The sequence below is a fragment of the Dermochelys coriacea genome, chromosome 11 (genome assembly GCF_009764565.3).
Source record: "Dermochelys coriacea isolate rDerCor1 chromosome 11, rDerCor1.pri.v4, whole genome shotgun sequence".
Taxonomy (NCBI): domain Eukaryota; kingdom Metazoa; phylum Chordata; order Testudines; family Dermochelyidae; genus Dermochelys; species Dermochelys coriacea.
Genome location: NC_050078.2, coordinates 69,409,298 through 69,436,478, shown reverse-complemented (window position 1 = coordinate 69,436,478; position 27,181 = coordinate 69,409,298). Strand labels below are relative to the sequence as shown.

General features: G+C 45.6%; 1 protein-coding gene across 2 annotated transcripts in view; it reads left to right on the top strand.

The window, feature by feature from the left end:
* Positions 1 to 16,905: 16,905 nt before the first annotated feature.
* Positions 16,906 to 27,181, top strand: part of BARD1 (BRCA1 associated RING domain 1) — a 63,706-nt gene continuing 53,430 nt past the window's right edge. Inside the window, exons 1-3 of one of the 2 annotated variants that reach the window (XM_038422419.2) lie at positions 16,906 to 17,229; positions 19,928 to 19,984; positions 26,711 to 26,856. In XM_038422419.2, coding sequence (XP_038278347.1) covers positions 17,075 to 17,229; positions 19,928 to 19,984; positions 26,711 to 26,856 — 358 coding nt within the window. In that variant the 5' untranslated portion in view covers positions 16,906 to 17,074. The remainder of the gene's footprint in view (positions 17,230 to 19,927; positions 19,985 to 26,710; positions 26,857 to 27,181) is intronic. The other variant, XM_043505702.1, reaches the window with a different exon arrangement.

The window sequence follows — 27,181 nt, the reverse complement described above, 5'->3', positions numbered from 1 at the left end:
AAATCTGTAGGAAAGAAAACCATTCTTACCCGTAAATATGTAGGGATTTTTTTTTCTTAGTGTTCTCTTGCTAGCAACTGACTCAGGAAAAAAGTTTTAGCAACATGAAAGTGTTGGTATTACAATTTTCCAGACCTACTCACAGACGTAGGGAATGATGGTCTTGGGGTTAAGGCTTAACCTGGAAGGGCTGGATTTAATGCCTGGCTGTGCCACTGGTGTTTTGTGTGAGTTTAGGTAAGTCCATTAGTAAATGTCAGTTGTACAGGAGTATATATCCCTATTGCAAATGGGTGCTAGGAGTCTAAATTATTAAAGTTTGAGGTGCTCAGATACCGGGGGAGGGGGGCCATATGGATACACAGATGTGGTTTAAAAAGTGAGGGTATGATAAACGCTAAATATTACATTCATACTTTGAGAGCAAATTCTGAAATGTTGAGCCCATCCTCTACCTAGCTTTTCTTCTCCCCAGGGCAGCTCATGAAGCAAGCCTAGAAATAGCTAATGGTTGCCAGCAGCCTTATAATACTCCCTCCGCTTTCTCTGGGGCATGGCAACCCCAAGCAGCAGCAATGAGTCCCTGGATCGCGCCCCACCAAATTGGCTCAGTGGATGAGACGGTGTCATAAGGGCTGATTCCAGAGGTGAAAGTAAGCCGGTCTGGTGCGGTCCGGCTTACTGGGAAGAGCCAGTACACCATGCCAGACCAGACTGGCTTCCCCAGGCTGGTGATTAAAGGGCCCAGGGCTCCGTGCAGCAGCCGGAGCCCCAGGCCCTTTAAATTGCCTCCTGAGCCCTGCTGCTGGAGCCCTGGGGTGGTGGCAGCAGGGCGCTGGCATTGATTTAAAGGGCATAGGGCTCCAGCCACTGCGGGGAGCCCCGGGGCTCCAGCTGCTTCTGCAGCTGGTAGCTCCGGGGGTGATTTAAAGGGCCGGGTATTTAAAGGCCCTGCTGTTTCTGGTTGAGGCCCCGCCTCTTCCGGTTGAGACCATGCCCCCTACTCAGGACTCTGGTGTACCGGTATGTCCTTTAAGTTACTTTCATCCCTGGCTGATTCACCTCTAAGAAGAGACCCACTTTAATAAGTAGGACTTCATTTATCTCCCTCTCAATGCTGCTCTGTAATGTCTGCAATCAGAACGTAGGAATTGCCAAACTGGATCAGACTAGTGGGCCATCCAGTCCAGTATCCTGTCTCTGACTGGCCAACCCCAGCTGCTTCAGCCAAAGAAACCCTGCAATAGGTTCTTATGGGTTAACCTGCGTTCAGGGACACTTCTTTCTAACACATGTGCATTAGAGGCTGGCTTATGTCCAGAAGCATGAAGGATTTAAATCCCTTCTAAGATTTCTTTTCAATCCAGACTCTGGGTGCTCTCATTTTCCATACAAATGGTTACTCCTTCTTGTAAATCCTGCTAAGCTCACACGTGGCAACGAGTCCCACAGCCTAACTGTCTGTTGTGTGAAAAATCATTTTCTCTGATCAGTTTTAAATTTGCTGCCTCAGCTGTCATAGTCATTGCTTCAGGCCTGGGAGCAAAGGCAGGGGCTGACACTTTCTAAATGTTTATCGCCCATTATAAAAGGGATTTCATTTACTTAACATACCACATTTGTGGATTAGTCATGTGTTCGGTGTTTATGTAGCGGTGAGAGACTCCTTTAATCAATGGGTTGCCAGAGCCTGCTGGTCCCCATTGAAGTCTGTGGATCGGTTCTCAAGTCCCATACATTCCCTATCATAATTCAAGTAGCAAACAGGAATTTTAGAAGCACCTGTGCAGAAAGGAGGGCCATGCTGCTTTTGCGGAGGATAATTCAGTGCATGGGGAAATTACGAGCAAGAATAAATGTTCCTTTCTAGTACATTCCTTTGTACTAATCAGGACCTTTGGGAAGCAATAAAATTCAATGGTTACAATACTATTGCTTGTGACCTTATCCTGAAGGCTGCATCTGTGTGAGATGGCACTGCCAAAAGACAGTGCTTTGTGGATGAGTCAATGCTGCTCCAAGGTACTGAAGCACAGACTTCCAACAGCAATACTTCCTCTTTCATCTGTTGAAAAAGGCAGCGCAAACCTTAGGGGGGTCATTCTAATATGAACGAAAGGATCATTAATTCCCACATGCTTTATATGCTTCAGGAATGCACGCTTTCATCCCTCTTGTTTTATGTTTCTTCCTTTTGACCCGGCTCAGAAAGATTCTGACCAAAATATCCAAAAGAGCTGGGCTGACTGAAGATTTGGTCCACAGAGTGAAACTCTGCCCTAGGATTGAAGCCTTTGGATGAACTTCTGGCCTCATCCAACCCCGAAAGGATTTTTGCTTTTCTTAAGAGCAAACACATGTTGGCAATCAGAATTTGCATCCCCCTGTATTCCTAATTTCTTTAATTCTTTCTGGACAGATTTTCCCTGCTCCAGTTAATGTAGCCCAAGTTGTTCAAATTATAGCAACAAAAAGGAGAGAAGGTTTCTTATTAACATGTAACGCCACATTTATCTTTGGAATCAACCCCGCAGCTGTGCTCACCATCGTTTTACCTTGATGAATCTGAAGGTACTGATCTCTGATTGACAGTATAAGGATCATTGACCTGCTTACAGCACATATGGCAATCAAAAAGGCAAATTGAAAAGGCTGGATCTTGAAAGGGGCATACTGCAGTACATGTTCAAAAGAAGGCATACTGGAAAAAAGGCAATTAAACCTTCACCAAGGCATCCTATCTGTCTAAGAGGAAATTTAATGTATTTAGAGTTTTTAAAAAGCTTACAATGTGCAGAGCATGATTATTATTTATTTGAATTATCATAGCTCCGAGCAGTCCAGTCATAGATTGGGACCCAATTGTGCTAGTCATTGTACAAACACAGGACAAAACACTATTATAGTTATTTATTACTTGAATTATGATAGTGCTAAGAGCAGGCTCCCATTGTGCTGGGTGCTGTATAAACATATAGTAAGAGACTATCCCTGCTCCAAGGAGAGTATGATCTAAATGGACAGGACAAATGATGGGAGAGGAAACAGAAGGGAAGTGACTTGGCCAACGTCACATAATAGGTCAGTGGCAGAGTCAGGAACAGAGCACATACCTCCTAGATGCTACTCCAGTGCCATATCACATTGCCTTTCCAGGGGCTGATTCATAGGTCCATGTGCCCCTCCTTGGCTAGACTCTGTTGAGATTACTTGTGGTGTTCTTGTGGACTACAATTGGTTAGCAAATTATTTTTTTCCTCACAATTTTTTCCCCTTGAAATGTTTTGGGGGTTTTTATTGAAAAACTAAATTCTAAAAACACTTTTTGTTTGTTTTTCGAACCCCCTCCCCCAAAAAAATTGTCCATGAAAAAAGAAAATTACTGGTGAAGATTTCCAGACCATTTAAAAGCCATTTTCCTTTAAAAAAACATTCTGTCAGAAAGTTCCTACCAGCTTTATTATTGATGCCTAGAACGTGTTGAAAACCTTCTTGTAGAACCTTTGGGTGTGGGGAGATCCCAGCTGGTTACTAGTGGAGTTCCTTAGGGATCAATCTTGGGACCAATCTTATTTAACATTTTTATTAATGACCTTGGCACAAAAATTGGGAGTGTGCTAATACAATTTGCAGCTGACACAAAGTTGGGAAGTATTGCCAATATGGAGAAGGACCAGTCTATCATACAAGTAGATCTGGACAACCTTGAAAACTGGAGTAATAGACATGGGATGAAAATTTAACAGTGCACAGTGAAAGGTCATTCATTTAAGGACTAACAACAAGAATTTTTTGCTACAAGCTGGGGACTTATCAGTTGGAAGTGACAGAGGAGGAGAAAGAACTGGGTTGATTGGTTGATCACAGAATGACTATGAGCCACCAATGTGATAGAGTCATGGAAAAAGGCTAATGTGGTCCTAGCATGCATCAGGGGAGATATTTCCAGTACAGATAGGGAAGTATTAGTATTGCTGTACAAGGCACTGGTGAGACCTGATCTGGAATACTGCGTGCAATTCTGGTCTCCTATGTTTAAGAAAGATGAATTCAAACCAGAACAGACACAGAGAAGGGCGACTAGGTTGATTCGAGGAATGGAAAACCTACCTTATGAGAGGTGACTCAAAGAGCTTGGCTTGTTTAGGGAGGCTAACCAAAACCAAACCAACCAAATGAAGGCTGAGGGCAGATATGATTGCTCTCTATAAATATGTGAGAGGGATAAATACAAGGGAGGGAGAGGAGTTATTTAAGTTAAGGACCACTATTGACACAAGAACAAATGGATATAAACTGGCCATCAGCAAGTTTAGGCTTGAATTTAGACAAAGGTTTCTAACCAACAGAGGAGTGAAGTTCTGGAACAGCCTTCCAAGGGGAGCACCTAACGGGCTTCAAGAGTGAGCCTGATAAGTTTATGAAGGGGATGATATGATAAGATTGTCTACTATGGCATGTAGCTGATCTGCGACTGCTAGTAGCAAATATCCCTAATGGCTCGTAATGGGACACTAGGTAGGGAGGGCTCTGAATTACTACGGAGAATTCTTTCCCAGGTGTCCAGCTGAAATGCTCAGGGTCCCACTGACTGCCATATTTTCCCAAATTGCCAGAGACCTTGGGAGTTTTTTTGCCTTCCTCTGCAGCATGAGGCATAGGATCACTTATAGGTTTAAACTAGCATAAATGGTGGATTCTCTGTAACTTGGAGTCTTTAAATCATGATTTGAGGACTTCAGTAACTCAGCCAGAAGAACAGAAGTCTGTTACAGGGGGAGAGGCAGGGTCTGTGACCTGCAATGTGCAGGAGGTCAGACTAGATGACCATAATGTTCCCTTCTGGCCTTAAGGTCTATGAGTGTAAAACAACAGAATGGAACTCCCCTTTCTCCTAAACATCAGAATTATAGCCCTCTAATGGGTTTAGTTTGTACACCAGGCCTCCTATGCGTGGACTAATTTCAACCCACAGCCAAAGCCCTAAGAGCTCCCAGACATTACGCTAGTATTTTCACAAGCATCTTAGTAATGTCATGCCTTTCAGGCTAGTGTAGAAACTTAAGATGATTTGACTCATAATTGGTTCAGGCCCACTAGAACAGAAAATTTTGAATATTGAGGGATTTGATCCCAAAAGGAAATTAAAAAAAGTCTCTTACCCTCTTCGTCTAAGCAGCAGAGTCAGCATCAAATTATTAGTCTACTCTCAACAACAGGAACATCTGCTGGAGTTAGACATGGCATTTTTAATTAAAGTCAGCAGCAAAGAAGCTCGTGGTTCATCAGTTCTGCTTTCACTGTATGAATCGCTAAATCCAAAGGGCACATCTACAAAGGATTTTGTCCGCGTGCACTCTCTGAAACCGAAATAGAAAAATAGCAAGTTAAAAAGTGACTAAAATAACAGATTATTTGCATCTGCAACCACGGGTTCAATCACTCATTGAAACCACTCTGTACAGATCAGAGAATCCCAAACTAATTTAAGATCTTTGAGATATTTATGAGATTCATCTTTTGGTTCAGTGCTGGTTTTTTCTTCTTTCTGTGGAAATAGGAGGGGCAAGAGGAGAGATTTCCTATGTAAAGCTACAACAAAAGAAAATATAACATGAACTGCCCCCGACATGCACACTGACACACTACAAGATGTAGTTTCAAGGAAAATCTAAATACTAATTTCTTAGGGAAGTTCTAAAGCTTTCACAACACCCAGCTCTTCTGTGGGTTCTCTCCCACAATTACTGATCAGCATTAATGAATGGGAGATAGGCCATAGCCATTGCATTGTTCTTATAGTAGAATTTTACCACACCGTTTAAGGAGAACTGAAGCACTGTCACTTAGCGGGAGCAGATTTCTCTTTCCTGTCATTGGCGGTCTCGTGAGCTTTCACACAAACCCTGAAAGCTAGCTTTTATCTTTATAGTCCCAAGGTCTTTACTGGTCAGTAGGCAGGTCACCAGGAAGCATTGTGCCTCTGATACACAATCCTCCTAGGGCTCCACTTTGTGAGGAGTAGTTACAACAGCCTTTGGGTGCAGCTTCCCTTCTCTGGTGCATGGGCAGATGGGGCCATAACTTTACCTGCTCCCTGCCCTCTTTCATCTACTGACTCCCTCAACCCACAGCACTTGCACTCTCCCCTGGAACTATGATCTGTGTAGCTCATCTAATACAATCACATAGGGCCGAGTGGGAATCTTTACATGATTTTTCAGAGGTGGAAATGGGCCCTGGAATGGTTATAAAGATGCACCATATCAACCATTCTGAGCATTTCTGTGGCGCATCTTTAGAACTGCTGCAGGACCCAGTTCCACCTTTGACATGGTGTTTTTGAGAGGGAAGAGGAGTTATTTAAAAACCTGCTTGGTATCTGATTTAAAAGGGAAAAACTCTCACTGGTTCATAGTCTTTCAGTGTGAGGAAAGCAACCTGACTTGTCAAACGTAAGGGCAGTTGTCTTTATTTATCACTGTCATTTTTACTGTGCCCGGTGCTGTTACATGATGAATAAAATAATAATTGTAGCTATACTGAAAATCAGCTGGAGAACTTTGCTTAATGAATAAAATATCAAGTACTGGTGTATTTACATAAAATGGGCATTACCACATGGGCAGCACTCTGTTTTAGCACAAGGTAGAATATGATTTTCCCTTCCCTGTCAGCTGGGAACCTTGCCACCATACTTCACCCTGAGCTTTTGTTTGATGAACCACATTGTTAAGAAATCACATTATCAATTTAGCAAGGCTAAGAGCATTGTTGTCTCGGCAGGATATGGAATACTTGATTCATGCATGTATGGAACTTGACTATCTCACTATATCACACCACTACGGAAACTATTTTACTGGCTTTCTGTCACATAACAAATTGATTTTAAAATACGTGGGCCTCATATAGGCCAGAATTCCTTTGCCTGTATTTTAAATACTGCATAAACCAAATTTAGTGATCTGTTTATTTTTCACTCCACTGTTGTCTGCTGCATTTTGCTTCTGACTCGCCAACTGTCTGCAATAATTCACTGTAGAGACAGGTGGTTCTTATATTTTCAGTGTCTGCAATGCCTTAACCTTACAAAATTGGGGATAATGTATCACTCACGTCTTTTATAAATTTCCTGAATAAAAATATTTGTTAGCGCTTAGCTGCCTGGGGCAGTGGTTTGTCTTACGTCTATCTTAGTTGTAAATGTTTGTAAATCTGCAAATAATGTTTCTGCACAATGGGGGCTATGTACATATGTAATGATTTATCGGGAAGGACTCTGAGCATATTTCAACTAGTGGAAGGGAAGATGAGGTACTTAGCTCTTTTATTGTTCTATACAGTATATATTGGCATCACATATTTTTCTAATGTAAATGCCAAGTTCACAAAAGAGCTCTATGGATCATATGTTGTTTGTAGCCTGTGCTTAATGTTTCAAATTGGGATTACTTGTTAAAGGCTCATTCTCTCAGGAAGGCCTTTAGCAATGTTCTAATCCTTATTACCTGATCAGCTGGACTCCAGTTTTTGTGTATTGAGCACGTGGTGCATAAATCATAAGAAAAAGGAGCATGAAGCAAGGGATCAGCTTGGTGACTGCTCATATTTAGTGACTGAGTCAGCAAATAGAACAGTACTTTAATTCCGGATTCTTACGTGGGTTTTTGAGTTTTAAGGAGGCAGATCCTTACCCCGGCTCCATCCCCTTTGAGAAGCAGGGAGAAAAGGGATGGGGAGCTGCGCTAACAAGGCATTGCCCTTGCATAGGGGACCCCCACATGGCACAGAGATTTCATTGCCTGTTCTTCAACTTCCAATGCTGACCCCACTGGCATCTTGGCCATCTGAGGGCATGTGAGTGCTAGTTTTGACAGAAGGACAAGCTGTGAGGTATAGCCAGAGCATGCTGCTCTCCAGTGATCCTTGCCCTGTGGTTATATATCACTTAGAGTTATGGCTTGCTCCTCCAGTGTGCCTGCATTCTGCTAGATTCACCTGGGCAGGGGAAATAGGGGACTTGCTGCCACTCTTCCACTGCCTTGATCCTGAGGGCAAGCCCAGAGGGCTGCTCAAACTTGCACTGGCTAGAATGGGGCCTCCGTGGGTGTTGCTGCTGTTCTGTCTCACTGATGGCGGTATTTCTCCTGCCCTGCCCATGCTGAGGCCTCACTTGTGTTTTGGTTTTTTCCCTGAGTCTGTTCATTACTGTGTCACTGCTTGATGAGATATCCCCAGGCAGGGGAGAAATCTGGCTTCACACATCCATGATTTTTGTCCTTTTTTGCTGCATACTGGGTGTTATAATTTTTGCTGATCTTGCCACCGCTTGGAGCAGTACAGACAGCATCCCAGTAATGGGCAGCATTCTTCCTTACTAGCCCCTGGGGCCTCTTTCATTCCACTAGCAGTACCTCCTCTCCATCACCTGTATGTGCTTCTTCTTTTGGGATACTCTTCCTGCAGTAAGATGGCGGCCGCCGCATATAGCAGTGAGCTCCCCCTCCCTGCCCGCTAGTGCCTCCTGCTCGAGGCCATTCCATGACGTGACCTTCCTGCTTCTCTGCAGCAACTGGCCTCTTGCATCACTGGCCTCATCCTCATCATCTTCTCTCTCAGAAGAAGAAGCTCAGCCATGACTCATCCCTGAAGAAAATCTCCTGCCTTCCAGACATGCTGTCCTCTTCTGCATCTTTATAGCCTAGTGGGTAGCGCACTGGACTGGGACTCAGGAGAGTGCTTGGGGGGCGGGGGCGGTCTATTTCTGGCTCTGCCACTGGGTGACCTTGGGCGAGTGCTTCAGAAGAGCTAGATAATAATAGTAATCTGCTCTAGAACAAGAGCATTCATCACATACTCTGTATTCAAGAAGCTGCTCCCTAATCCCTGGCTTCCAACTTTTCCCAATCAAATCATGCAAATAAGATTGATGTTGTGGTATAGCTGTTCAGGGAAGTCACTCACTGCCAGAAATGCCTTGTGAGAGAAAACTATGCTGGTTGCCAGCCTGTTGCCTTGACTATGCAAGGGATCTAAACATCTCTTCTTTCAAGGTGCACACTTTTGTTTTTGCTTCCACTCTTGGTATGACTAGATCATTTATTCACTGCGGGTGAAATTCAGCCATGAGGTGATGGCCAGCACAAAGTTAACACACCATTTAAATTGCACCACTTGTAATTACAGGCAGTTACTAATGGGATACTGCTCAATATTATTAACACAGTGGGGCGTGTTTCCCAAGCCCCAGAAATATAGGCTATTACAGAGATCTAACCACACTTTTCACAGCTGGAACCTAGCTCACAGATGTGACTACCATACTGCCAGTGGCAACAAAGGGGGGGCCTGTATTTTTGCACATGCAGAATGAGATGCAGGTGCAAATCAGAGCATCTGCATCTTTAGCTCTGTGTGCTGCACCTGCATTTTAATAGCCAATGCAGATTTTGCTGATGCCAATTACACTTGCAAAAGATGGGTCATTGTTTTTATATCAAGAAAAGCAGTACTTGTGGCACCTTAGAGACTAGTACTGCTTTTCTTTTTGCGAATACAGACTAACACGGCTGCTACTCTGAAACCTGTTTTTATATCAGATTCTCAATGCATCTTCATTGTTTCTTTCCTCCCTGGGGGGATAAGGAACAAGTGTTATCTCAAATACAAAAACAATGATTACCTTTTCAGAAAGATGCATTGTTATGCTCCCTTATTTATCTAGGGCAACTTAGATTAGGAGGCATAAATTTTATTTATTGAAGCCTGAATTTTCTAAGGTTGAAATTCATGGAGGGTGATATTTTACCCTACCAAATTTCAAATTATTTTGGATGCCAATAAGGACATTTTCTTAGACTTTGATGATGCTAAGAGATTTCTAGACTCCAGATCCTGTGTGAGGCTGAGAATCCTACCCTAAGTGGAGCAGCACACTGAAAATGGTGCTCTAATTGGTTGATTTGAAGACGATTATTTATGCAAATGGTTGTGGAGGGCCCTCCCAAAAGCACAAAATATCCCCCAAAACTGAGGAGCTACTGCTTGATTCTTTGCCCGTAACACCTTAGCCACATCTACAGGTGTCCACATTTTTGTCATTTAGCAGGAATACACAGCTGGCGCCTGTGTTCAGTCTTGCACCTTCTTAAATTAGCTGCTGAAACAAAACTCATCTTTGCTTGAGTAAGGGAGAGAGTGAATAAAAAGGGTTCTGCTACAAATCTTTGTTAAATACCACAGAAAGATCTGCCCCAAGGGCAACACTGGAGAAAGTGCTCTGATACCAAAATGATAGGCAAGGTATAGGAATCTGAATTGAATAGGAATTTTTTTTGCCACACCATTAGCTCTAAGACACAACATGCAGGCCTTGGTAAGAAAAGCACTTAAGCATATGCTTAACTTTAAGCATGTGCTTAAGTGTTTTGCTGGATTGAGGGGACACAGTGCAGTTATCCAATCTCTAACTATGGTTGGTAACATTGCATACCTTGCATTTCACCCCTTACTTAGCCCTAAGCCCAAGTATATACAGATTTTGGATATCTCTAAAATTGTCCTGAAAACTAGCTTTTCATGTTATGTGGAGAATAAAAGGGGAGAATTCGATTGAAGAGAGGACCATATCCCTCTTCTTAGGGATCATACTTGTGTTTTTCCCTGTGTTGTCCCACAAGCTAGCCACTCCTTCTACCAAAAGCCTAATTTCTCCATATTAAACCTGAAAATTGAAGAAGCTACTTTTGAGGGTATGGGGAAAAAAAACCCCAAGCAAACTCATTAAGATAAATGTTAAACCCAGACTTAATAGTCAACAGAAATTCTCCATCAAGCAACAGTTAAAAGTCCCAGAAAAACTTGTTCCCTAACAATTAAGTGTTGTAATATATCTCAACCACTGGAGAGACTGTCAGTAAAATAAAGGGTTTATGGCAATAAACGCCATTTTATAGTTATTTTATGGCCCCTATTCTGGAAGGTACTTAAGCATATGCTAGTAAAGGACTACTCATGTGCTTAAAGTTAGTGCTTAAATACTTTCCTTGAGTCGTGGCCATTATGGGGAGTGCCATATGATAAAGTAGTGTATGAGAACATAAAGATTTTGGGTGCTGAAACACTACAGTCACAAACTTTGTCTTCACAGCCATGGGCCGTCAACTGCTCCCTTGCTACGAATTGAAATTACTGCCTGAGTTCTGATGGAGCTGATTGAAAAATTTTAAAGTACAAAGGAAAACGGAATGGGTGCCAGGGTCCGTGTGCCAAATGAACATTTTATTCGTGCCCAAGCAGCTGCTGAAACACCACTGAAATTTAAAACAAGCTGTTTGTACATTTTACTGACAGCTGTTTTCCATGATTTTTGTCAACCAAATTTTGCTGCTCTGCATCACAGAATTCTTTTATTATGAAGTCCCCCCCCCAAAGAATAACTTGCTTGCTTTAATCACATTTGCTCAGAGATTTATGACCTGATGAGTATTCACTAGGAGAGTTTCTCGACATGAAATGTCAGTAAGCCTGTTATAAATTGCTTCTGGCATTCCTACTCTATCTTTGATTTGGCTGGGAGTATTTCTACCTGAAAGTGATAAATTCCTGCTATAACTGCTTTATGTGCTTCAGTAATTACACTGTGCAGAAAAGAGGGAGGGAAGGGGCTTCTACAGAGATATCCTTTAAAAATAGCAAGCAATAAAAGCAGTGGAATGGGTTGAACTCTGAAGAGTTAGTGAACAAAAAACAATGACCAGTGAAATATCTGTGTCGGACTGAATTTGATAAATGATCAGGAAATAGAAGAGACACAGAAACCTTTAAGGCCACTGTGTGAAGATCTTAATATTGCCGTGTCGTGACAATGCACATTTTGCTTGTTTACATACACAGCAACTCAAAGACCACTGGCCTCGGCTTGCTACCTTCACCCCATCTCTCTCCACAACCTTTCGTGCTTTGACTGCGTCTGCAGAGTCTTCCAGGCTGGAGAATGGTACCAGTTTAATGATTACAGCAGAGCCCAATCATGCCATCATTTCAGTATTTAATGTGTTGGCATTTCCATTATGAACTCCACATTTTAAACGTTTTATAACTTTCCTCAGATAGCTAGGTAACAAACCTTTGGCGTGGGCAAAGCAAGTGCAGTTTCACAGGGTGGAATTTCATGATTGTGCTGTTAGGGCCCCACAAAATCTTGGTGTCATCCTACTGAGGAAGATTTAAAACTCATCTCTCTGATTTGCCAACTTGTTTTGATTTCCTTTTCAGTGTCCGTATAACTCTCTGTATATGTGTATCATATGTGCGTTGCATTCCCCTGCAGTGGCTAGTCTACACACAGGGTACCAGCCTACTACTGCTCCCAGCCAATGAGATCACCCATTAGCTTAAATGGCAGAGTCTGTGTTTTGATAATGGAAAGTCCAAGTTTAAAACCAGTTTTAGGGGTTGTTACATAAGGAGAAAACATAAGAAATGGGCCCTCATGGAGCTTCCTCTTCTAATTCTTGTTCTGCGCTTGCTGATTCTCTATGCAGAAGTAATGGGGCAATACCATGATAGGACTTGCTTTCATTGCTATTCCCTGACATCATTGTAGCTGTAGTATGCAGTTCAAAAGGAGAGAAATGTTGAGGCTAAATTCAGCTGCCTATTGATACTCAATACACCTTCAGATCATTGAAAACAGATTCAGTATCCCAATAAGAAAAGGTTGCTGTGATGCCTTCAATTAGAAGGACAGGGTCAAGAAAATAAATAGAGAGAGCTCAGTTTTAATTTTTCATAAGAATTTGTACATTGACATGTATAATGAAATATCCCCTAATATGCATGTAAAATCTAATTAAAGTGTCCTACAGAATGGAGTATGTGGCAATGCAGATCCATTTATCAGATTAAACATTTGCCTACAGAGAGCACCGAGTATTCTAAGTGAGAGAATTATTGAGGTTTGAAATAGGTTTGCACAGACAGTTGTATGTATCCTTATCAAAGCAAGAGGCAAGTGAATTACAAAATGGCATTACTCAGCAAAGGATTAATCTTTTCTATTTCCCTTAGCCGAGCCTAAAAATTCCTCCCGCCTCCCGCCTATTCCAACGGAGAACAAGAAGTTAAAAACTGCTACATCGCCTGCAGATTGACGGGGTTCTGGCATGGAATTGGACAAATTTGCAACACTTCAAATAGGAGGAGGAATGCATTGGGCCAGATCCATAACTGATATAAAAAGTAGCTCCATTGCTTGCAATGGAGTGGTGCCAATATAAACCAGCAGAGGACTTGGCTGCAAGTGATCAATGGGCCAAATGAAATATACAACCAAGGTTAATCACAATCGAGACGAACCGGCAGAAAATTAACTGTGTACTCCTTTTCTCTCTCTCTTTTGACAGCTGAGTGTGGCTTCTCATGTTCTATTGCCCTTGATCCATCTGACTGACAGGTAGATAAATCTCATTATGAATGTTTTTCCAGCTTAAAAAGACATTGCCTAATGGTTTAGGCTCACAATTTGAACGGTTTTATAAGAACACTCCCAAAGGCTACACATTTGACAAACATTTTGTCTTCTAATATGCTAGAAAAGACCATGTGATGCTATAAAATATTTAATTACTAAAATAATAATAACAATACAAAAATAACTTTCTACCAAGCATTGTGCTTGCTACTGTAAGTAGTTCCATTAAGGTCACCTGGCTTGATTATACCCTTTACATAAACTTGGTGGAATTCAATTATTATTATTTTATAATTCTAACAGATACTATTGCTATGTATTTTTTATGCATTTTAAATTTTTTTCATGCATTTAAATTTCCACAGTTTTGCAGATTTATGGGTTTCAACAAGTTTTATGGTTTTTATCTATTTAAATGTTCACAGTTGCAGGAAATTAAGGTGAGTGTAAGGCAATAGGGGGTTCAGAAAAGTTGTTCTGAGATTCAAAAAGTTAAAGCTTTTTAACTGTTAAAACAGATTAAGATCACATCAAAATATACAAATACCCTTAAACTCTAGTAAGTTCTCAAGCAGCATTTTTCTTACTGTGCTGATATATAAATTTCAATGGAAATACTTTTTTCATCAGTTTATGTGTGTATGGTGAAATCCACATTCACCAATCCATATCGAATCCTTCCAAGCCTATCTATCCAGAACTGAACTTGATGGGGAACAGAATCAGAACAGTTCCCTTTACAAGGAGTAGAAAACTTGCCAGTAGAGACAATGCTTAGCAACAACTTGCCACTAGAAACAATGCTTATTAGCAGAGCCGGCTCTACAGTTTTTGCCACCCCAAGCAGGGAAAAAACCTGCCGCCGTGGCTGGAGGAACTGCCGCCCCTTTCGAACTGCCGCCCCAAGCACCTGCTTGGAGCTGGTGCCTGGAGCCAGCCCTGCTTATTAGCAATAGTCGTTCCTTGAGACTGTAATTCTTGGTCCTCTCAGGGCAACAGTTAATATTGCCAGTCTAGATGAAATGTAATGGAACCCTCTTTGTGGCTTTCCTTGTATGTTTTTTGCTCTCTTCAAAACAAAGGCTTCAATGACTTTTTCCCTCAAATTAATTAGTTTTATTTTACTTTTTAAATGAACACAATTAAAGAGATGAAAGGGAATGAGAAATACAGAGACGTGGGAAGGCCTTAATATTTTAATGTATAAAAAATTGAACAAATAGCCTAAGGAAATCCATAAAAAGCTAGTTCTGTTTTCTTCAGGAAACATACAGACTTGTTCCTGTGGCGAATCACTTTCCAGCAACTCTGCAAAAACAAATAAAGTGTCTGATCCTGCAAACACTGCCGTGAGAAACCAGTCCCATTGATTTCAACTGCACTGAAATCAATAGAACTAGGTAGTATCTCTTTGCAGTACTGAGCTGAGAATGCATAGACCATTGCACTGTACATTTGAGTACGCTATTAATATTGCTTTTTCTTGCATGGAAAATGCCAGCCCTGCCTCATGTATATTTCTGTACCCTGTGCTGCAATTCTTTAACTGAGTAAATTGTGTAGTTTTGAAGCTGTAGACAGTGACTTTTTTTTCAGCTGCTGCGACACTTGCAGTTGGTTTAAATGGCCAAATCCTGCAAACATTTACTAAAATGTGCAGTGCTTGCCAAATGGACTGGTTGGACTAATGTTGCTGGGAGATCATGCTCTCAGATTTGCAGTTAGAGACCTCCCATATGCAGAAAAGGCTGGCACCATCCCTCCTTTCTTTGAACCTAGTGGAGTTGATGGGGCTGGAGATCTTCACAAGTGATGGGCCCTGGATGAGGAGCAGTGCAGCCGGGGGGGTGGGGGGGGCAAGGGAGTTGTGGGCTGTACGTTGCCCCCTTCCCAGCAGAGATCACAAAGGAGATCGTGTCACTTTTCCCACTGAGTTCCCACAGGGCAGGGATGACCCATAATGATGGACCCACTGCAGCTGTGGTCAGCTCTGCTGCCAGGGCTATGGAGCTGGGTGGAGAGCCTTGGCCCAGCTGCTCCTGCCCATCAACTGAGCCCCAGGGCTTTTGTTATGTGTGGCCCTGCAATGCTGATGGCCACAACAACAGAGAGAAAACCTCTCATCCCCCAGGGCAGGGGGGAGAATGGGGGTGTCTCAGCTCTGCCCCCTAAGGTGATGGGAGTGGAGGGGGGAGTCTGGGCCCTGACCTTCCCCCTCAGGGTGATGGGAGGGGAGGGAGGTGTCTTGGCTCCGACACCCCCAGGGCGATGGGAATGGAGTGGGGTGTCTAGGCTCTGCCCCCCCAGGGCGATGGGAGGGGGTGGGTGGGGTGTCTAGGCTCTGCCCCCCCCAGGGCGATGGGAGCGGAGGGGGTGGGGTGGGGTGTCTAGGCTCTGCCCCCCCCGGGCGATGGGAGGGGGTGGGGTGGGGTGTCTAGGCTCTGACCCCCCGGGCGATGGGAGCGGAGGGGGTGGGGTGGGGTGTCTAGGCTCTGACCCCCCCAGGGCGATGGGGATGGAGGGGGTGGGGTGGGGTGTCTAGGCTCTGACCCCCCCAGGGCGATGGGAGCGGAGGGGGTGGGGTGGGGTGTCAAGGCTCTGACCCCCCCAGGGCGATGGGAGCGGAGGGGGTGGGGTGTCTAGGCTCTGACCCCCCCAGGGCGATGGGAGCGGAGGGGGTGGGGTGGGGTGTCTCGGCCCTGACCCCCCCAGGGCGATGGGGATGGAGGGGGTGGGGTGGGGTGTCTAGGCTCTGACCCCCCCGGGCGATGGGGATGGAGGGGGTGGGGTGGGGTGTCTAGGCTCTGACCCCCCCAGGGCGATGGGGATGGAGGGGGTGGGGTGGGGTGTCTAGGCTCTGACCCCCCCAGGGCGATGGGAGCGGAGGGGGTGGGGTGGGGTGTCAAGGCTCTGACCCCCCCAGGGCGATGGGAGCGGAGGGGGTGGGGTGTCTAGGCTCTGACCCCCCCAGGGCGATGGGAGCGGAGGGGGTGGGGTGGGGTGTCTCGGCCCTGACCCCCCCAGGGCGATGGGGATGGAGGGGGTGGGGTGGGGTGTCTAGGCTCTGACCCCCCCGGGCGATGGGGATGGAGGGGGTGGGGTGGGGTGTCTAGGCTCTGACCCCCCCAGGGCGATGGGGATGGAGGGGGTGGGGTGGGGTGTCTAGGCTCTGCCCCCCCCAGGGCGATGGGAGCGGAGGGGGTGGAGTGGGGTGTCTAGGCTCTGACCCCCCCAGGGCGATGGGGATGGAGGGGGTGGGGTGGGGTGTCTAGGCTCTGACCCCCCCAGGGCGATGGGGATGGAGGGGGTGGGGTGGGGTGTCTCGGCCCCGCCCCCGGGATGGGAGTGGGCGGGGCTTGTGTCTAGGCCCCGCCCCCAGGAAGAGGGCTCCAGCCAAGCAGTCGCTCTCCCGGCTGCTCCCTCCCGCCGTCCCCAGTTCTCGCGGCAGCGGCTCTGGGGCGGGGCTTCGGGCTCCTCGCAGTCCGCGCGCGCGCCCGGTCGGCCCCCCGCCCCCCGGGCCGACTCGCGCATGCGCCGTGCTGCGGGCGGGAGCCGGCGCTTGGTTTGAGCGGCGGCCGGTGCCGTGGTGGCGGGAGGATGCGGGCTGCGCTGGGGGCTCGCTCCGGGAACCAGCCGGCTCCGGCAGGGAGGGCCGCGGCCGCGCCGCGCGGCATGGAGCGGCCCGCCGGCTCCTGGGACAGCACCCGGGCCGCCCTGCGGCAGCTGGAGAGGCGGCTGCGCTGCTCCCGCTGGTAACCGCGCCTGCCCCGGGGCCCGCGGGAGTCACCGCGATCCTGGCAGAGTCTGACCCGCCCTTCCCCCGCGGACAGATTCCGCCCCCGGCAGGACCCCGCCCTTCCCCCCGCGGAGAGACTGACCCGCCCCCCCGGGCCCCCCCGAAACACCCTCCCTCCGCGGAGAGACTGACTCGCCCCTTGGGGCCCCCCGGAAACACCCCCCCCGCGGAGAGACTGACCCGCCCCCCCGGGGTCCCCCCCGAAACACCCCCCCGCAGAGAGACTGACCCGCCCCCCCGGGGTTCCCCCAAAACACTCCCCCCTCCGCGGAGAGACTGACCCGCCCCTTGGGGCCCCCCGGAAACACCCCCCCCGCGGAGAGACTGACCCGCCCCCCCGGGGTCCCCCCGGAAACACCCCCCCGCGGAGAGACTGACCCGCCCCCCCGGGGTCCCCCCGAAACACCCCCCCGCGGAGAGACTGACCCGCCCCCCCGGGGTTCCCCCAAAACACTCCCCCCTCCGCGGAGAGACTGACCCGCCCCACCGGGGCCCCCCGAAACACCCCCCCTCCGCGGAGAGACTGACCCGCCCCTTGGGGCCCCCCCGAAACACCCCCCCCGCGGAGAGACTGACCCGCCCCCCCGGGGTCCCCCCGAAACACTCCCCCCTCCGCGGAGAGACTGACCCGCCCCCCGGGGTCCCCCCGAAACACTCCCCCCTCCGCGGAGAGACTGACCCGCCCCCCCGGGGTTCCCCCAAAACACTCCCCCCTCCGCGGAGAGACTGACCCGCCCCCCCGGGGCCTCCCGGAAACACCCCCCCGCGGAGAGACTGACCTGCCCCCCCGGGGTTCCCCCAAAACACTCCCCCCTCCGCGGAGAGACTGACCCGCCCCCCCGGGACCTCCCCGAAACACTCCCCCCTCCGCGGAGAGACTGACCCGCCCCCCGGGGTTCCCCCGAAACACTCCCCCCTCCGCGGAGAGACTGACCCGCCCCCCCGGGGTTCCCCCAAAACACTCCCCCCTCTGCGGAGAGACTGACCCGCCCCCCCGGGGCCCCCCGAAACACCCCCCCCTCCGTGGAGAGACTGACCCGCCCCTTGGGGCCCCCCGGAAACACCCCCCCCGCGGAGAGACTGTCCCGCCCCCCCGGGGTCCCCCCGAAACACCCCCCCGCGGAGAGACTGTCCCGCCCCCCCGGGGTTCCCCCAAAACACTCCCCCCTCCGCGGAGAGACTGACCCGCCCCCCCGGGGGCCCCCCGAAACACCCCCCCTCCACGGAGAGACTGACCCGCCCCTTGGGGCCCCCCGGAAACACCCCCCCCCGCGGAGAGACTGACCCGCCCCCCCCGGGGTCCCCCCGAAACACCCCCCCGCGGAGAGACTGACCCGCCCCCCCGGGGTTCCCCCAAAACACTCCCCCCTCCGCGGAGAGACTGACCCGCCCCCCCCGGACCCCCCCGAAACACTCCCCCCTCCGCGGAGAGACTGACCCGCCCCCTTGGGGCCCCCTGGAAACACCCCCCTCCCCCGCGGAGAGACTGACCCACCCCTGTGTCCCCTTCTGTCCTCTGGTGGGGGGATCAGTCCATAGAAGTTACCCCCCCCTCCCCACCAACAGTCTTCCAGGAATTCTCCAGATCACCCTTTATCATGCTCCCTCCTTGATTATCCTGGCACTGACGTGGCTGAAGCTGAGGGCCCATTCCCCTCTCCCCGGGGCCCACTCTGTCCCCAGTATACCGGTGATAAGAGCTCATGCTGGTGTGACCCCACATTACCTGACACTCCTGGCTTCCCTTCAGAGTCCCACTGGGGCGCCATGAGAGTCCGGCTAGCCCGTCCCATGGCAGGCCTGAGGCCTAGTATTGTTAATGTGTAGGAACTTTGGGAGACAGGAATTATACACTGTTCTGTTCTTGAACACTAACAATAAATATAGTGAATAACCCCCCTTCCTCAGGCACCCTTAGAGCTTCCTGTTAAAGAGCACTTTTGACCTCCAGACCAGACACATTAAACCATCGGAAACTGATACCCTGTTCTAGAGGAGGGTTCTGTGTAATTTTGATGTAATTGCATTGCCATCCTTAGGTGGTGTGACCGCTCCCAAAAGGACCTCCACCTCAGTGGGAGTTGATACCCTATAATGATTGTGTTGGAAAACTGCTGTAAACATGCCCTTGATTTTCCCAATACTTGGCTACTGTGGTAATGGGTTTATACACTCTAGAGAGATTAACAGTGAGCAGTGCTAATGTAGTGAAACAGAACTGTGTTTACTTGTTTCGGAAAACTGCTGTTGGCGGCTTGGTGTGCTGCTGTCTGGACAGAGCCTAAGGAAGCTGGTTGTGCAGTAAATCCATCTACATTGGAATCAGAACCATGCTAGCTGTCAGTGGGCTTAAAAACGTGTTGCTAGTAGGGTTCTTTAATGATTTCCCTGATTATTATGGAAGGAGACATTTTATCAGAGAACCATGCTAGCTATACTGTATGCTACTTTCTACTTATTCAGTAGCGTGATTATAACACTGTCCTCAAACAGAATATCTCAAACTCATCAGAAAAACCATGCTAGAGTCCTGCTAGCAATGATGTTTTAACTGCAGGCACAAATACAGATGCCTTCAAACTAATTGGTTCTTTGGTGTTCTAGGAGCTAAGACTTCTTTTTAATCGTTAATGCTTTTCTTCCTCTTTGAATAGCATAAACATCCTTAAGGAACCTGTGTGCTTGGGAAAATGTGAGCATGTCTTCTGTCTGTAAGTACCATATTTACTTAAAATGAAACAGCTATAAAGAAAAGGACCCTAGTCCTGCAAACAGTTATGTATAATACCCTTAACTTTACATATCTGAGTAGTTCAGTTGACATCAGTGGGACTGTTCTACATGTGTTTAAGTTTTCCTGGTTTGGAAACAGTGAGGTCAAAAGAAAAAGCTAAACAGTTTTAAAAGAGAGTAATATTTGAAATTCATGCTGTCCTTATTCTTATAGTCTGTTCTATGGGAAAGGAAGAGCCTGGGGAATACAACGGGGAAAATTAGATGTGTAAATGTTTTTTTAAAAAAAAAAAAATAAAAATCAGGCTCTGCCTGATTGGGTCTTCACAAGAAATCTCAAATCTTGAATTAAGGCCTTAGTCCCACAAAGGTCTGCCCGTGCAGAGCCCCTTGTGGCTTTAGTAGGGGTCCAGGTGGGTGCAGAGGTCTGTCTGCATGGAGGTTTTAGCAGGATCAGTGCCTACATATTTAGGGTTTTAGTTCATAGCTCATTGAGTTGTATTTGTAAGAGGCAAATTCTCTGAACTGTAAGGCTAAAATTATCTTCTTTATATTTGAATTGTAATGCTGAGAATACCAAGGGGAGCCTTTCAGTTACAGGACTTAGTCTGGAAAGATTCAATAGTTTGTCCATGCTGTAGTACCCTCATCTGAGAGAACAATGTACATATTGGACAGGCAGAAGTATTCATAGGTTTTATTGGCATACCAAAGCAAACACAGAGGATTTAATGTATACAAACTAGCCGGAAAGGGAGGAGAACGCTTTCTGTTTTCACTGTTCAGAAATTCCCATGGAGCATGCAGGATCAGGTTAGAAATGGGAAGATATGTAAGTCCTTAGCTTAACAGTTTACTTGATGCCAGTTAATTTGCATATCACCGTAACCTCTTGTTAATACAGTAGACACTGTGCCCATAAAGGTTACATGGTCAATATATTCTGCCTTATGTGGGGCTCTCCCTGTTTCAGTGTAGGTAGGAGAGTGGCAGACACCACCAATTTGATCTACTTAATGTATCCTCTTTTCACACAGGCACATTATACATCATTTGAAAGCTTATGTCTATTTTAAGATGAGGTATGATGTGAGGCTGTCACACGGTGTTGTTACCATAGAAATTGGTATAAACAATGGCACCATCAACGGGTTCAAATATTTACATTCACTTCCATTGGTTTAAAGACTCAGTATTGGATTTTGTGACCTCAAAGCATCACAACAATGATTCAAAGGATAAAACAAAATCTAATAATAAATGTGCACAGGTATCATTGAAATGTAATAGTGTTGATGATATTTCTGGTCAACTTCATTATCATTTTGTTCATCATTATGGTCTCGGTCAAGAGCATGGGAGTTGCCACAGTCTTCGTTGCCTTGGCACATACACAATTTTGTTCAGAGAAGATTGTTCTGACTACAGACACAGTTGATTATGCAGTGATGCATGCTGGTAGAGACATAAATAAGGTCTTATAGAAGCTTAGATGTCACTGGGCCCTTGAAGAATACAGGAAATAGTTCATTATCCACATTTTTCCATCCATCTTGCAATGGTGATCCAATATCTGGTGTACTTATGTTGCATAGACATCCAAATCTTTGTTTGATAAGATGCCCCTTTGACATGCTCATCAAAACTGTCATCACATGACAGGAGTTTGGCCAATGACTTGTCCTTTTTGATGGCTGGTTTGAGGTGCAAGCAATTCAGGTCTCTGTGGGTCTCTTTTTCTTGCTCTCGTCATACAGCACTGCTACATCAGTTGTAGCATATGCTGAGTTACAGCAGTATGAGTCTCTTTTTAATAATATGTTAGGACTCAAAAAGAAAAGGAGTACTTGTGGCACCTTAGAGACTAACAAATTTATTAGAGCATAAGCTTTCGTGAGCTACAGCTCACTTCATCGGATGCATTTGGTGGAAAAAACAGAGGAGAGATTTATATACACACACACACACACACAGAACATGAAACAATGGGTTTATCATACACACTGTAAGGGACTACGAGCCGTCAGGAACAGTATCCCCGATACTGTCACGGCTAACTTGGTGGCTGAACTTTGTGATTTTGTCCTGACCCATAACTATTTCACAATTGGTGACAATGTATACCTTCAAATCAGCGGCACTGCGATGGGTACCCGCATGGCCCCACAGTATGCCAACATTTTTATGGCTGACTTAGAAAAACGCTTCCTCAGCTCTCGTCCCCTAATGCCCCTACTCTACTTGCGCTACATTGATGACATCTTCATCATCTGGACCCATGGAAAAGAAGCTCTTGAGGAATTCCACCATGATTTCAACAATTTCCATCCCACCATCAACCTCAGCCTGGACCAGTCCACACAAGAGATCCACTTCCTGGACACTACGGTGCTAATAAGCGATGGTCACATAAACACCACCCTATATCGGAAACCTACTGACCGCTATTCCTACCTACATGCCTCTAGCTTTCATCCAGATCATACCACTCGATCCATTGTCTACAGCCAAGCGCTACGATATAACCGCATTTGCTCCAACCCCTCAGACAGAGACAAACACCTACAAGATCTCTATCATGCATTCCTACAACTACAATACCCACCTGCTGAAGTGAAGAAACAGATTGACAGAGCCAGAAGAGTACCCAGAAGTCACCTACTACAGGACAGGCCCAACAAAGAAAACAACAGAACGCCACTAGCCATCACCTTCAGCCCCCAACTAAAACCTCTCCAATGCATCATCAAGGATCTACAACCTATCCTGAAGGACGACCCATCACTCACAGATCTTGGGAGACAGGCCAGTCCTTGCTTACAGACAGCCCCCCACCTGAAGCAAATACTCACCAGCAACCACACACCACACAACAGAACCACTAACCCAGGAACCTATCCTTGCAACAAAGCCCGTTGCCAACTCTGTCCACATATCTATTCAGGGGATACCGTCATAGGGCCTAATCACATCAGCCACACTATCAGAGGCTCGTTCACCTGCGCATCTACCAATGTGATATATGCCATCATGTGCCAGCAATGCCCCTCTGCCATGTACATTGGCCAAACTGGACAGTCTCTACGTAAAAGAATGAATGGACACAAATCAGACGTCAAGAATTATAACATTCAAAAACCAGTTGGAGAACACTTCAATCTCTCTGGTCACTCGATTACAGACCTAAGAGTGGCTATACTTCAACAAAAAAGCTTCAAAAACAGACTCCAACGAGAGACTGCTGAATTGGAATTAATTTGCAAACTGGATACAATTAACTTAGGCTTGAATAGAGACTGGGAATGGATGAGTCATTACACAAAGTAAAACTATTTCCCCATGGTATTTCTCCCTCCCACCCCACCCCCCACTGTTCCTCTGATATTCTTGTTAACTGCTGGAATTAGCCTACCTTGCTTGTCACCATGAAAGGTTTTCCCCTTTCCCCCCCCCCCGCTGCTGGTGATGGTTTATCTTAAGTGATCACTCTCCTTACAGTGTGTATGATAAACCCATTGTTTCATGTTCTCTCTGTGTGTGTGTGTGTGTGTGTGTGTATATAAATCTCTCCTCTGTTTTTTCCACCAAATGCATCCGATGAAGTGAGCTGTAGCTCACGAAAGCTTATGCTCTAATAAATTTGTTAGTCTCTAAGGTGCCACAAGTACTCCTTTTCTTTTTGCGAATACAGACTAACACGGCTGCTACTCTGAAACCTATGTTAGGACTCAGTGTCTTCAGACTCAAACACCTTTTGAGTGTTAGCTAACATTTCCTTGACAAATGCTGGAACTGCAAGAGTACCTCCTCACTGATCACGCCATTTAAGAAATGAATAAAGTTTCAGAGCGCTCAGATCCTCAAACGCTAATGTCAAGCCATTTTGAGCACAGTTGAATTGCTTACCAGCAGACATTTGATCTGCAGTAGAAAGCTGCATACACATGAGGCCTGAACATCTACTCTGCAATTTTATAGCCCCGCTGACCTGGGCCAGCCGTGTCTGTGCTGCCGGTCTTTTATCGCAGTGTAGCCATAAGCCGTAAGGGCCTTGATGGGGAAATGGTAACGAGGCATTTTCTGATTCTTCAGGGCTAGTAAGTTAAAGGGCAGCAATTGCACACTTTCCATGGAGCTTCTGGCAATATCTTTCTCCGTTTAAATCTGTTGAAAAGGTCGCAAAGTGACCTACTTCCACCACAGCCACTGTTTCTCTTCCAGACATTGTCTACAACTTCTGTGGAATCTCACATCCCTCTTAAATCACTGTCTCTCAGGTTCTGTTGGAACCCCTTTGCCATGTTCCATTTAAACCATCTTACCACACAGTATTTGATGCTCTGCAAAATAATCTTCAAGAGACTTTACTATGTGTAGGCTATATCATTGTTTTAATAAAAGCAGTTTTGAGAGGTGGTAATATGGATCATTGGGAAATAGTATTAGGAATCTTTCATTGAGTTAATTGGCTGGTTGTCAGACATCTAAAACGTAGTAATTTAGTTTTCGATAACCCCACTCTAATTTGGAGAACAAATCTTCCAAGATATTTGGATATTATTATTGAAGTAAGATTTTTTTTTTTTTTTTTTTTGAAAAGCTTTCAGAACATCAAAAGATGCTCTAATCTGAGTTGAGGGTCAGGAGGAGTAACCAACGGACACCGTAGCTTTTGATAAGGGCTGCTTTTTTCCTCTTCAGGTCTTGCTGCTAAAAAGCAAATAGTTTTTATTACCAGTATAATACAAACAACTGTATCATGGTCCTTTATTATTCAGTGGTGAACTAGTTTATTATTCATCTGTACCTTCTGATCATTATTTCTAATCCATTTCCTGTGGTGGCTTATTCCTGCATGGTGGCTGTTTGTTTTATTGAACTTTTATATGGTGGTTTAGGCTATTCAACTGTAGTTTGTTTCCAAACAAACCAGCAAGAGGTCAGGTCAAAGTCTGACATGAGGTTATTCTGGTCCACAACCCATTAGAGAAAACTATTAATATATTAAAAGGTGTGTGTGGGGGGGAAACAGGTGACAATGTTGCTTTCACACATTTATCTTTATACAAGTGACCTGCAGTAATTGGGTCACATGTTGGAGATTTTTCCATGGGCTGTGACATTTATTATTTGAAATCCATCTCTGTAGTATGATCTGATCCAAAGTAATTTCAAAAAGAAAAGGAGTACTTGTGGCACCTTAGAGACTAACAAATTTATTAGAGCATAAGCTTTCGTGAGCTACAGCTCACTTCATCGGATGCAGTAGGTTAACTACAGTGAATGGATGTCCTGCATCAAGATAATGGAATATATATGGGAATGTACAGTTAACAGGTTGACAGCTCCTGCCCTGAATAGTTTAGAACCTAAATAAATACATAAGTCAGATACAGAGTGGAAGAAAGATCCCCATCTGTAACATGGGATAATAGTTTCTGAGGCAAAGAGAGATAAGTTTAACTTCCAAAATACTCGGCACCTGGCAGCTCCCACTAAGAACAAAATCAGCGGGGTGCCAAGCTCTTCTGAAAACATGCCCATAAGTGACTTGCCCAATGTCACACAAGGAGTTTATCTGAGCCAGAAGTTGAACTGAAATCTCCTTAGTCTCAATCCAGTGCTTTAACTGCAAGATCACTTGTTCTCTCAACAATGTAAAGTTCATGGGGGAAGAGTTTCAAAGATACAGATGTCAGGCACCTAACTGTCATTTGTGTCTTTGAAAAAAAACTAAAAAAAAATTAACAGAGAGAAGTATACTTTAGTGTGGTGGTTTTGGAGAGACTTTAAAAACCCCACACTGTTGGCCTAATTGCTCCCATAGGTCAGGTCTATGGAGACTTAGTGCATGGCAAGTCAGGGTACGAATCTAGAGAACACTAATCCCATAAACATGAGAGAGGTGCTTTTGAGAATCCCACCTGATAACTTGTATGGTGGACCCAAAAGTCTTTTTGCTATAGTAATCAAATGAGTGAATATAATTCTGTGGAGGAGGATGGAAAAGTAGTACTTGGAAGCTACAAGTTTGGGTTTAAGTGACCTTTACCAAGCAAACTTGTTTCTCCTTGAGCTGTTCAGAAATAAATGCTCTGAAAAAAATAAAGTTATAAAATAATTCTGACACCTATGGATTCCTAAGGGATTTCTTACTTAGAAATGTTGAGAGGTGTGTAACTTAACAATACCAAGATAGTTTTAATAAAAGACAGGTGAAAGTGATAGCTTACTATAGATTGGATTTGCTATCACACTTGTAAAAAGGAATGCTGTTGAAAAACAGCACTGTTTAGTTGAGGGGACAGATGAATCTAGAGTTAAGCTATTCAGAAATGTAACGCCCTGTTAACAGAGACAATGTGTGGAAGTGAGGCTTTGGAATATTTTAAATTTTGATTAACATGGGTGAGTGTGAGATTCAAAAGATTATTAAACAGTTTTGATGACACAGCTTCATGATAAGACTTTTGGACTTGGCTTGCTTAATTCTGGCTCGTAATTTGCCAGGTCAAATATTTGATTTCCTTTTCTGCAGTGGTAAGTGAATTGTAAGTAATTCTTGTACTTTTTGCATGGTCAGCTTTTTGGTATTAAAATAAAAAAAGACTTGCCTATCAACTATTAACATAGCTGGATGCTGAAGAGAATATGCCAGTTTACTTGCGTTGAATGACTTGTGTTTATACATGCTTGACTTTCAGAGCTTGTGTGGGGGACTGTGTTGGCACAGAATGCCCAGTGTGTCACACTCCAGCCTGGGTACAAGATGTGCAAATAAATAGGCAGCTAGACAACATGATCCAGCTGTGCAGCAAACTGCGTCATCTACTGGGCAAGGACTTCACAGGTGAGACAAGATCTGGTCTCCCCACATTGTGCTCCCTATTCAAACTTGGGTCAATTTCATATGCTTTTAAAGGACAAGAAAATTGTCTTTTTTTTTAAAGATTCTGAAGGGTTGTATCAAATCATATTTGGAAAATCTGCATTTGAATGGAACAGTTGCTGGGTTTATCTCCTTCATCAAATCTACATAGATCCTTATTAAAGAAAGGGAAAAAGTCTAGAATTGCATTAGTCCACAATTCATTAGAATCTGTGTGCTAAATTTAGAGTTAAAGATATGTAACATTCCCAAGTCATATGACGCAGTGAATTACAAGTAGGAAAAT